Here is a 12,700-nt window from a genome sequence, read left to right on the forward strand (position 1 = left end):
CCGTCAAATCAGATCTGACTGGTACAGGAGGATATTGCGCCTCCTTCTCCGGCAGAGCATCTGGTGGATTCGAACCGTGTTCCTCTGGGATTGCAGTGCAGCTTCTTGCCACATAAATTCTCTTTATAAACACATTTATAAGCAGTCTTGTGAGAGGACACATTTTTCTAGCCTTAGCTTTTAATTAGGCAGAAAAGAAGATCTGAAAGATCTATTACATTAAATCATTTATAACATTTTTTACTTAGTCAAATGACATAGGAGGGGGGAAAAAAATCTAATACTTACCATCTGTCCCCTATCTTACAACTTTATTTTCAGAAAGACTGTCAAAAATCTGTCTAAAAATGATATGAACCAATATAAAAATGAACCAACATACTGTCTACACAAACAGGTCTCTTGTAGAGAAATCCTAGGCTGAGTGACAAGTGGTTTCATTTCTCCTATGAGGGACTTACTTCTAAACCAAAGAGCAGCGACGGGCACTGCTGTCCTAATCAATGTTGAGGGGAAATGAGAAAACAATGGACAGAGCGCTGGAGAATTCCAAACCCAGAAAGAGAGAGCTTACAGCAGGTAGCTTGTGGACATTCATCTAATGGTGTGGAAAACAAAATAAACCAGTGTATTTGTTACATTGCCACCTTTGTTGAGGTGCGACAATTGTAAAATGTCTATTTTTAGAAAATATTTAAAAAAACATTTGTTTTATAGGGATGCCTTGACATTTTTTCCCCTTTGGCTTCGCAACAAGAAAGCAGTATGTAGATTACATTTTAGAAACTACAAATATAGATTTTAACTAAACACTCAAAATACAATATTATTTTTATAGCTATACAAACCTCTTAGGCACTTTTTTTAGATAGTGATTTTTTTTTTCCTAAAAAGAAAAATTGAGACTGCTTTATTGGATCTTACACAGGAAGAAAATACTTTTATTTTTATTCTATAAATGTTGATTATTTAATAGAACATTAGATCCCCAGGCTGATTTTCTTTATTTTGTGAACTACTTACATCTAGTTATATAGTAGCAGAAAACAGTTCACAGGAATTTGCTAAAATCAGAAATCTTGTCATTTTTGTAGAATAAAAATAATATTTTCTAGAGAAGTTTTCAATTATGATCACAATAGCAATATACAAAATTCCATGAACGGCTTGTTCTTAAAACCTCATGCTAACAAATTAGCATGAGCTAGATGAATGTTTTTTGCTATTGATTTCTGACACTCCTGCTATTTGTTCTCATTTAACAAAGAAATTTTAGGATTTTACTTCAGAATAAAATCAGAATAAGCTTAGAATATAATTGTATACTTAGATCACATAATAATTTTAAATTTAAAATTAATTATACTTGGTAGGGAAAAAAGAAAAGGAGAAAAATTATTTAAACAGTTATCTTCATTTGGCCTTTCGTTCAATGAGTTCATCACCCAGATTGAAGGGAGATGATAAATATGAAATGACTGTCTCCACAGTTGCAGCAGTTGAATATGTTTGAGGATGAGCACATACCTAATTTTTAAAATTAATATATAATTCATATATAACAATACATGCTATTATGCAAACTAAAGAAATTTTTTAAAAAATTCGTGGTGCCTGTTAAAGGTTAAATTTTCTGCCCCTAAAAGCTGCATTGACATCCTAATTGGCACTATTTATGAATAAGGCCTTATTTGGAAGCATAGTCTATGTAGATGTGATAAAGTTGAGATGAGGTGGTAAGAAGCTGCACTGCATTCACAAAGGCATACATTTTTAATCCACCATCTGCTCCCCAGAAGATGGGGAATCTCCTCCTTTGCAATTTACTGCCTCTGAAAACCCGCTGGAGTGTCAGCTATGTGTTGATTCTGACTTGATGGCACACAATAGCAACAACAAATGGTGGATCTTGACTGACACTGACTTGTGTCCTTTTGAAAAAAAGGAGAAAAGACACAGGCACAGGGAAAAGGCAAGGAAGGGTCCCCCGCTTTGGGAGGGTCTCACACTCATGGATTTCCTAATTTTAGCCTCCAGAGCTATGAGAATTCATTTCTATTGTTTCATGCACGCTATTTGCAGAACTTTGATAAGACAGCTCTAGAAAACTAATACAGTTGTTGCACATAAACCCTTTATGTAAGTTTTTACTAAGGTAAATAGTAATGTATTGCAAACCGGGAAGAAACAGTATATGTGCTAGACCTACCTACAAGTTATAAACTTAGTAAAATTTATGAGATTTTTAAAGAGTAATTTTGAACTCTTATTACTGATTGCTAACTTATATTTGAGGTCTTCTGTGAACTTTTCCCTGGTGACCTCAGAGAGAAAAAACCCCTTCTCTTCCTCTGACCTCCCATGAAACTTTGCTAAAGATCATTTTATAGTCCCTCTCAGATGGCATCACTGGATTACTGCCTTGTGCTTTGATGTTCAAAGCAAATTCTTTTGTAAAATTCAAGCTGACTGTATGGCATTATTGAAACCAAGCAAGATGACAGGTGACAAGCTGGCCCAGCAGCCTGTACTTACAGTCCGCGTCCGCAAACACAATGCAGGGGCTCTTTCCGCCCAGCTCCAGGGTCACCCTCTTCAGATTGCTCTTCCCAGCAGCCTCTTGGATCAATTTGCCAACCTGAAGAGCAGCATAATAAGAGTCTTAATCTTATTTTTTTAAGATAGGTTCATTTAGTGTCCTAACTGTATATGTTATGTGTGCCATAATTAAATTTCACCAAGAAGAAACACTGAAAAGCTGTGTAACACCAAAAATGAAGAATGTTGGAGTAGGCATGAATGAAAAATAAATGTTCGTGAGCAAGTATAAAGCATATGAAGTATAAAACATGATGGCTGACCTTCATTTGCAAGGTTAGATAAGGAGGCACCATTTCTCATCTTAAACAGAGCCTTCATTTCTCTGAGACTGACAAGATACAGTAAAAACTGATCTTAATTTATTTTTTTACTTTTTATCTGATACTGAAATCTAGAAATCTCTATTCAGCTGAATTAGACTGTTCACAGCCAGCTCTCTCTCCCAACCCCACCTCTGTGCTTTTCATTGTGTTCCTACTTGAACCTGGAGTGAGCTGGGTTCTTACTTCTTTATGATCTAACTTGTAGTTTAAGCTCCTTCATGAGCCTTGACTGATGCCCTTAGTGAGAAAGGACCATTTCTTTCTCTGACCTCATGTAGATAATTCATGAAAGCTACATTAAGGTCTTGTCTCCAACTGTGTTATTTGTATACACAAAAACTTTTCAACGGAGTGTCACTCCCTCAGTGGCAGTAATGATGTCTGTCCTACCACTATTTACTTCTCCTCAGCAGGATCCACAACTGTAGACTCAGTGCAACGTAACTGACACACTTCTCTTTCATGTTACAACTTTGAGCAGTAGAATTAGTAGGGAAAAAAATGGATCTGTGCTCTGTGCTCCTACCTAAGGTGGAATTGTGCTCTTCTAGCTGCTTTTAAAGACAGTTGCTTCTCCTCAGAGAAACATTGCTCCCAGGGTTCATTTGGTTTTCTAATTTTTGCTCTTTGTGGATTCCTCTTATTAAGACATTTCCTTTCTCTTTCTCTGTTTTCATGCACTCATTTATATAATCAGTCTTTGTCTAGTCAATTTGATACATAGTAACCCTATATAGGACAGAGTAGAACTGCCTCAGAGAATTTTTAAGGCTGTATTCATTTTCCTCACTGACCAACTTTGTACCACCACCACCCCCCCCACCCCCGGTTTGCTTTTCTCTTTAAAAAAAAAAGTCTGAAACTTGGTTGGTCTGCTTTAGAATTAATTATTCTTTAAGTTTTTTGAAACCTGAATCCACTGAAATGATTTTTGCTTTTAAGATGATTCACTTTATTCTGCTTGTTTTACTCTTTAAAAAAACTCAAAACTAAAAAAAAGCCTTATACTAAAGTAAAATTCAAGGATCTCTCAAAGGCTCAAAAACAGATTTCTGTTGCATAAAATTTGTGTGCTGCAACAAAATTAAGCAGGCTTTTTTTTTTTAAACTTAGGTAGCACAGCAAGATGGTTTAAAATTAGACCTGGCTGGAGAACATAGGAACCTATTAACATAGGAAATCAAAACTCTCTTGAGTGTCATAAAAAAAAGTCCAGTCTCGGTATAAAGAAGCAAATACTTACCAAATGTAGGTTTAAATTTCGTGGGGTTATTGAACTACTTAAGACTGTACATTTACAAAACAAAGATGAACAACGTCATTGTGTTGGTTCTTCCTTGTGGAGACCTTTTAGGACAGAGTACAACTGTCCTATGTACTGACAGGACACCATCACTGCTACTGTGAAGCTTGCTGAGAAGTTTTTGTGCATAAAAATAACAAAGCATTAAAGATTTTCAGGGCTATAATAATCTTTAACAAAGCCAACTGTCATGTCTTCCTTCCCAAAAAAGCAGCTGCTGAGTTCAAATTTCCAATGTTTAGGACAGCAGGTGAGCACTTCACTGTGCTACCAAATATCCTTCTACTATACAATTGTTGTTGTTGTTAAGTGCTGTCAATCTGAGCACGACTCATAGTGACATTATAAACAGAAGATTTGAACCCTGATCTATAACTATTGTCATTTCTGAACATTCATAGTTTCCAGAGGCATATTGATTAAGAAGTGGATGTACTCCTGCTTCCAAGCTTGTCTCAATCTGGGAGCTCCACCAAATATTGTCCACCATGGATAACCATTATGGCATTTGACACACCAGAGGCACAGACTTCACCATCACAGCAACCCCAAGTTCCACAGTAAATTGCTGTACCACTTGGAAGAATGTCTTTCCCAAATACAAATAACACCAGGCTTGAGGGCCCACACAGCTTTTAAATACAAAGGTCCGCCCACCAGGTCCTGTTGTTGTTATGTGCCTTGGAATCATCTGCGACTGATAGCAACCTTATGTACAATAGCCCTAAACCCTGCTCTGTCCTGTGCCAATCGCACTGCCTCTGACACAGCCATCCCGATTACCCCAGTCACTGAATCAATCCACCTTATAGAGGGTCTTCCCCTCTTGTGCCATCCCTCTACCCTCCCAAGCATGATGTCCTTCTCCAGGGACCTGTCCCTCCTTACAACATGTCCAAAGTATGTCAGATGAAGCCCCAGAATTCTTTCCTCCAAGGAGCAGCCTGATTTAACCCTCTCCAGGATGAATCTGTTTATTCTCTTGGCAGTCCATCGTACATTCAATACTCTTCCCTAGCACCACAGCTCAAAGGCATCAGTTCTCTTTCTATCCTCCCTAGTCATTTCCCAACTCTCTGATGCATAACAGGGGATTGCGAAGACCATGGCCTGTATCAGATGCACCTTAGTCTCCAAAGAGACACCATTGCTCTTCAGTACTTTGGAGAGGTCCCTAACAGCAGACTTTCCCATGGCAATGCGCCTTTTAATTTCCTGGCTACTGGTGCCAAGACTGTTGACTGTGGAGCCAAGCAAACTAAAGCTGTGTACAATCTCAATCTCTTCACCATCCATCCTGATGCTGCCAATTGGTCCAGGGGTGAGAATCTTTGTCTTCTTGACATTGAGCCTCAATCCATATTGGAGGCTGCCGTCCTTGACCCTCTGCAGCAAGCACTTCAGGTCCTCCTCAGTTTCAGCAAGCAGGGTTGTGTCATCTGCATAACGTAGGTTGTTAATAGATCTTCCACTAATTCTGACGCCACACTTCTCCTCATAGAACCCAGCCTCTTGGATAATCTGTTCCGCACACCAGGTCCTAGTTAACTCTAAACAAGACTTCCAGTCCACAGCTCATTGCTAGCTAAATCCAGCAAATCCAAAGATCCAGCTCACACATGATTGTGAATGAGCAATGCAGAGGATTAATTAATCTAGTAATGCTTTCATTTTCTCCAAAAATTTTACAGAGTAAATTACATCATAAAAATGGATTGTTCAAAGAATAAATTTAGGCTGCATTGGAGAGATCCCCAGCAGCATAAGTTTTCAAACTCATGGTGACTTTTAGCACCTGGTTAGGGATCAGTCTCCATCCCCTGAACTACTTCTCAGCACTCTGTTAATGCATGTCTAATTTATACTAACACCTCTGTTAAGTTGTGGATATTCTCTTCAATGTCTACACTGAATTAAAAAAAGAGGCAGTATTTATTTCCTGCACTGGATGTGTAATAATTTTAGTAGAATGAATCAAGAACATTTCTTGTATCAACAATGTGATTGCATCTCTTTTGTTTGCTTAGTATAGCAAAGAACCTAAGTAGCTAGCAACTCGTTCTCCCAAACAGAATCTTCTCTCATTCTATCCACTGTCTCTCCATGCAGTGCCCATCACTGTGTTCTTGTTCTTTAAAGCTCTGCTCCATCAACCTGGGGCCAGAAAGAGTAATGAGTCTGAGACTCACAGTAACACCTAGGAAAGCCGCACTCCCTTTCAAACTGTACAGAAAATGAGAACCCCAGAAAGGAGCTGAAAGTGAGATTCTGTTATTTAATATATATATATTCTATGCAATAAAATTATACTCATTTATTAAAAAAATCAATCCCTGTGGTCTAATTTACATTTTGTCATAAACCTACTAATCATATACCAAGACCTACATGGCAGAGAAAATAATGAACACACTAGGAACAGCTTATTGTGGTCCTCCTAAGTTTGTGACAACTATTTAAGCTCACTCTAACTCTATTAACTTATGGTCTATAAACACACTTGAAGGCCAGAATATGGAATAAGTTATTTCATTTGTTTAAAGGAAGTCTCAGCTCAAAAACTGTTACATAAAGCATGCTTATGATAGGTGGAGAGGCAGACACTCTCACTACCTGTGTAATGGTCTCACCTCTGTTGATCCTGTGAACGCCACTTTGTCAACATCCATGTGGGAAGAGATGGCTGCTCCTGCGGTGGGTCCATAACCAGGCACAATATTCACCACTCCTGGGGGAAACCCTGCCTAAAAGGTATAAAACTGAAAGTTACATTCAAACAGATAATTTAATTCTGTGAACGAAGAGGAGACCATGAGACTAAAGTCCCTTTATTGTAATCTTGTAAATTTTCCTTCAAAACTGCCCCATTCTAAGGCTTTAGATCTTTACCAAGGGCTTACTTCCTGCATGTACCACGCACTGCATCTTCCAGAGTGGTTGGTGGGTTCAAACCGCCAACTTTTTGCCTCCCACGCCAGAATATGTCAGAACATGTACCCATATTAATGAAAATCCTTAATGGCATTTTATTATTTGCTATAAATATTATTTCATTTTGCCTACATGAAATAATCACACATATTTTATTATCAAGGAGGGGTTTTTCTTCAAAATAAATCTTAATTTGTTTTAAGCACTATTTCTGTAATGATAACCATCTTATTACATGTCAGTGTGTGTTATTGAGTGAATTTTAACTCATCACTAACTTATAGAAAAGAGTAGAACTTCCTTATAGAATTTCCTGTGCGATAATCTTTATGGGAGCAAGTATCAGTCTATCCACCACAGAACCACATGTGGACTGGAACCCCTGGCCTTTTGGGTTTGCAGGTGAGTGCTGAAACATTGTGTGAATCAAATCAAAATATCAAAACCATGGTCATTGTGTTGATTCCTATTCATTGTGACTCCAATGTGTTTCCAAAGCTGTGAATATCAACCAGATCAGCCTGCCTCCAGGGATTCTGTATTATGTTGTTTCTGTTAAGTGCTGTCAAGAAGAGAACGGCAGATTTGAACCCTGTCCTATCCTGTGCCATCCTTATCATCACGACATATTCTATATATTTCCTCAGATTCTATTATGTTTCTGTTGTTATGTGCCATCTAGTCAATTTTTATTGTCTGACACATCTACCTTCATTATTCCAGTCACTGAATCAACCCATCTCTTTGAGGGTCTTCTTCTCTTGCACTGTCCTTCCACCCTTCCAAGCATGATGTCCCTTTCCAAGGATTGGTCCCTTCTTGCAACACGGACAAAATATGTAAGATAAAGCTTCAGAATCCTTACCTCAAGGAACAGCCTGGTTTCAGTTTCTCTAGTAAGAGCTTGTTTGTTCTAGCAGTCCAATAATCTTCTCCAGTACCACAGTTGAAAGGCATGAATTGTCCTTCTATCATCCCTAGTCATAGTCCAGCTTTCTGATGCATAGCAAGTAATTGTAAAGACTATGGTCTGGATCAGGCACACCTTAGTCTCCAGACTGACACTGTTGCTTTTCAACACTCTGGAAAGGTCTTTGACTGCATATTTTCCCAATACGTCTTTTTTATTTCCTGACTGCTAGTACTATTAAGGAGCTAAACAGAGGATTTAAAAGAGCAGAGTGGAAAGACAAAGTAAAGTATTATAATGAATGCATAAGAGCCAGAATCAGAAAATCAAAAGGGTCAAACTTGCTCAACATTTCTTAAGCTGAAGGAACAAATTCAAGCCTCGATTTGAAATACTTAAGGGTGCTTTGGGCAGAATATTAAATGATCCAGGAAGCATTAAAAAGATGGAAGTATACAGAGTCACTGTACCAAAGGCTGACACAGAAGAATTTCATGAAACAACATATGAGCAAGAGCCTGTGGTGATGAAGGAAGAAATTCAAGCTCTGAAAAAATGAGCAAAAAACAAAGCCCCAGGAATTGACGACATACCAATTGATGTATTTCAACAAACAGACCAGTGTTTCCTAAAGTTATAGAAAAGTTTTGAGAGAGTTATTCTAGTGTAGTTATGCAGATCAATGTAAAATTAAAAACACTAAATGGTGAAGGGAAACACATGTGGAATAACGGATGATCAGACATTATGTGTGTTGTAAAAGGAAGAACTCACTGTGCATTTATGAAGCTGAAGAAAACGGAAAAACAAATTAAAGCCTTATGTCACAATATTGAAAGATGCTATGGGCAATATATTGAATGATCCAGAAAGTATCAAAAGAAGATACAGGGAATACACAGAGTCAGTGTAACAGAAGGAAATGATTGACATTGAAAAGTTTCAGGAAGTACCATATGAACAGGAGCCAATGGTAATGAAGGAAGAAGTAGAAGCTGCATTGAAGGCACTGGCAAAAAATAAGGCCACAGGAATCTATGGGATAACAATTGACTTGTTTCAATTAATAGATGCAGCCCTAGATGCACTCACCAGTCTATGCCAGGAAATTTGGAAGACTGCTGTCTGTCCAAAGGATTGGAAAAGGTCCATATTTGTTCTTATTCCCAAGAAAGATGATCCAAAATAATGGGTGGAGGGACTATCAGACAATACAATTGATATCTCATGCAATCAAAATACTGCTGAAGATCATTCAAAATGGCTGGAAAAGTATATAGATAAGAAGTTCAAACAGGATTTAGAAAAGGCATGGATCCTGGCTGAACATATGGAATACTAGAAGAATGTCTATTTGTGCTTTATTGACTATGCAAAGGCATTTGACAAGGTGCATCATGACAAGTTACTCACGTGTGAAAACGCTATACATTTAGCACAACCTGCATTAGGCATTACAGTGTTATTTCTTTATTTAAAATGTATTCCCCTCGGGGAGCTCTGGTGGCCTAGTGGCAAGGAACTGCAATTACAATCCCAGAGGCGCACGGTTCAAACCCACCAGATGCTCTGCCGGGGAAGGAGGGACAATCTCCTCCTGTACCAGTCAGATCTGATTTGACGGAACACGCACACAAAAGAGTACTTAAAAAAAATATATTCCCCTCAAAGATGTTTTGCAGAGACAACTGTGGCCTAAATCTAAAGTCTAAGCGAACCAGAGCATGCCCAGAACTCCCAGCCCAAGTTCTACATCACTTTTCTCTAGAAGATGCTGTTGACTCTAACTCATATGCAGCCAGTATAACAGACTCCATTTGCCAAAAAAAAATGCTTTCTCATCAATTGCCATAGCCCCTCTCAGTAGGGTGAACAACAACAACAAGAAGAATTTCCCAGTTTTCTTCGTTCCTTTCTCTCATTACTATACCAAAGATGATAACCACCCTACCAGAAGACCACCCAGTCAACTCAAGGGTTAACTGTGGTAGGAGACACTCCTTTTCTCCCATTGCAAAATTCCTTTTTCAGTGTTGAATAGCCCCTCACTTGAATGATAAGCCTAGCTTTTTGTTTTAATAGTCCTAAGAGGCTGGAGGAAAACTCAAACTTTGGGGACTTGCCTGAATCATACCCACTGCCAAGAATCCCAGCGAATCGTCAGTCTAAAGGCATCCGCGCCACTGGACAGGAGCCATCCCTGTGAATGTCATGTACAGTAGTGCCAAAGCCATCAGGGCTCCTGAGTTCTTGTAAATATTCTGACTTAGGAAACTTACCTCTTTTATTAAAGATGCCACATGAAGAGCAGTGAGAGGAGTTTGCTCTGCTGGTTTGATAACCACAGTGTTTCCACAGCAAAGGGCAGGTCCTATCTTCGAAGCAAGCATAAGCAGTGGGAAATTCCACTAGAAAGCAACATTGAACAACAGAGTCTTGGGATTGTTGAAAGGCACATTTGCTAATACAATCTTGTTGTTATACTTGTCTTGTAGTTAAATAGTAATTGTAGTTTTGGGACCAGTCTAGCATACTCCACTGAAATTCATTATTCAGAGCAATTTAGGAATGCTAAAAAGCACTAACTAGATTGGGTATGAAGAAAGAACAAAAAAAGGCATGTAATTTAATCAACTGCTGTATTATTTAGAGTTCTTCTACTATGAAAAATATGACTTCAAGGCTAGGAAGTTAACTCTTACTAGTAAATAAATTATAAATTATATGTTCAGAAAGTCAATCCTTTCACTCATTCATTTATTTACTGTAATTTTTACCTATTATTAAATACATTTTATTTATATGATAAATATGTTAATAAAAGCAAAAAACCTCCAAGATTAAGTCAATCAGACCAGCTGTGTGAATTCAGATAAGTTATTTGCTCTCTATGCCTCGTCACACTGAAGGTGCCAAGAACGGTCATTCACACCTCACAAAGTTGTCTTGTGAATTGAAAAAGTAGAGCAACTGCTTACTACAGTAACCGCCGACTGAATGACAACTTTACACTCTCATCCATTCAGTATTAGCTATTTTTATAGACATTTTTTAGCTAATGGTTCATTCAAAATGTTGATATGTGTATGTTTCTATTTCAGCAAAGGAAAGGCTTTGTTATTGTAATTTACTTAGCCAAGAACTAACTGTAGGACTCTTGGCTGTCACTCCATTTGGCATTTTTTTAAATTTTTTTCTCATTTAGAGTATTAGCACTTCTAAAGATTAAATGTGTTCTTTCAAATATCAAAATGCCTCTGGTAGTATTTGAATTTTAAATTAAAAAAAGAATTTCTTTTAGTATTTGAGCAATCTTGTTGCTACTATTCTCCATGGTGAAATCTTCCAAGAAGGGAATAAAATGTGTTAGAGAGTAGTTGTTGATTGTCATCGAGTCGAGCACGACTCAGGGTGACCCTATGAACAAAAGGCCTGAGGCCCTTCTAAAACCATTGCCATTAATCAAGATTCACAGAGTTTCCAGGACCATGCTCTTTAGGAAGTGGGTGCCACTCCTGCAGGATCAGAAATATTACCCTACTGGGGTGTCTTACAGCAGATGGGCTAGTGATGACCATTTGGTTTTGTAAAACATGAATCTTCAAAGAATATGTAATATGACTTGTTTTTCAAAGAATTTATGGGAGAAATATTTAAGATTGGCCAGTTCTGTAGTATTGGAAAATTTTGTAGCAGCAATATGTTAAGATATAGATGGAGGTCTATATGAAATACAACTTCATGTTAAAAAAAGTTATGTCCCAGGGTGATTCAATTCCAGTATTTCTTATTGTTTACATTTAGCAAATACATAAACATCTATTTATGTTGGTGAAGTTAGAATTGTATTACTAATATAAAAAATTATACAGGAGAACAACTTACAGGAATAATTTGGCCACATACACCAATAGGCTCACGTCTTGTGTAAGTAAAGAAGTCTCCATCTGGAAGGAAAAAAACACATGGTCAATCCAAGTTAGACAAATGTATTTGAAAGTCATTGGATGGTGGTTAAATTAACTACTTATGTGAGAGGAAAAGTACAGGCAAAGAGTCAAAATAATGTATCTTTGAGATAACTAAATGAAAATCTGAGCTCTCAGAGTAATTGATAATGACAGCAAGTGTGAAATTGAGTTAGGTTAAAACAAAAAGTAGAAAGCAATGATACACGATCTTGTGGTAAAATTATTTCCTTCACATGGCCACTTGTCTTTGTCCTTAGAATAATAATTTAAGAGATTTTCTTTCTAGTTCTCCCCTCATCCAATGTTTGATTATTTTGTCAAGGTTAATTAGCATTTCCTGAGTAAACTATAAACAACTTCTATTTGACACTTTTTTCTGGTCCTGGGGTGAAGCCAACCTTGTGAAAGATGTGTGCCTTGCACTCATGAAAAGGTTATACAATGGTTATACACTGTGCAAATGAAGTGTTTGTTACAGGCCAAGAAGGGTTTGTCAATCTGTAAACCACCCCAGGGAGGGGTCATACCTTGAAATTGAGAAGAAGCTTATCCCACCTGAATTTCAGAACCATCTCAGGAACAGGTTTGAGGCTTTGTACACTAATGAGCGAAGGCCAGATGAGTTGTGGGAGGATATCAAGGGTATCATCCAGGAAGAGTG

At 37.8% G+C, this 12,700-nt stretch overlaps 1 protein-coding gene across 3 annotated transcripts in view; it reads right to left on the reverse strand.

The window, feature by feature from the left end:
• Positions 1 to 12,700, reverse strand: part of LOC102866374 (retinal dehydrogenase 1-like) — a 49,559-nt gene that overhangs the window by 9,783 nt on the left and 27,076 nt on the right. For all 3 annotated transcript variants that reach the window (XM_006894379.1, XM_006894380.1, XM_006894381.1), the window contains exons 5-8: positions 11,954 to 12,015; positions 10,348 to 10,476; positions 6,858 to 6,971; positions 2,536 to 2,638 (exon numbers count right to left, since the gene is read on the reverse strand). In XM_006894379.1, coding sequence (XP_006894441.1) covers positions 2,536 to 2,638; positions 6,858 to 6,971; positions 10,348 to 10,476; positions 11,954 to 12,015 — 408 coding nt within the window. The remainder of the gene's footprint in view (positions 1 to 2,535; positions 2,639 to 6,857; positions 6,972 to 10,347; positions 10,477 to 11,953; positions 12,016 to 12,700) is intronic.

This window comes from Elephantulus edwardii, unplaced genomic scaffold (genome assembly GCF_000299155.1).
Source record: "Elephantulus edwardii isolate Elephantulus edwardi_28Jun2011 unplaced genomic scaffold, EleEdw1.0 scaffold00141, whole genome shotgun sequence".
Classification (NCBI taxonomy): domain Eukaryota; kingdom Metazoa; phylum Chordata; class Mammalia; order Macroscelidea; family Macroscelididae; genus Elephantulus; species Elephantulus edwardii.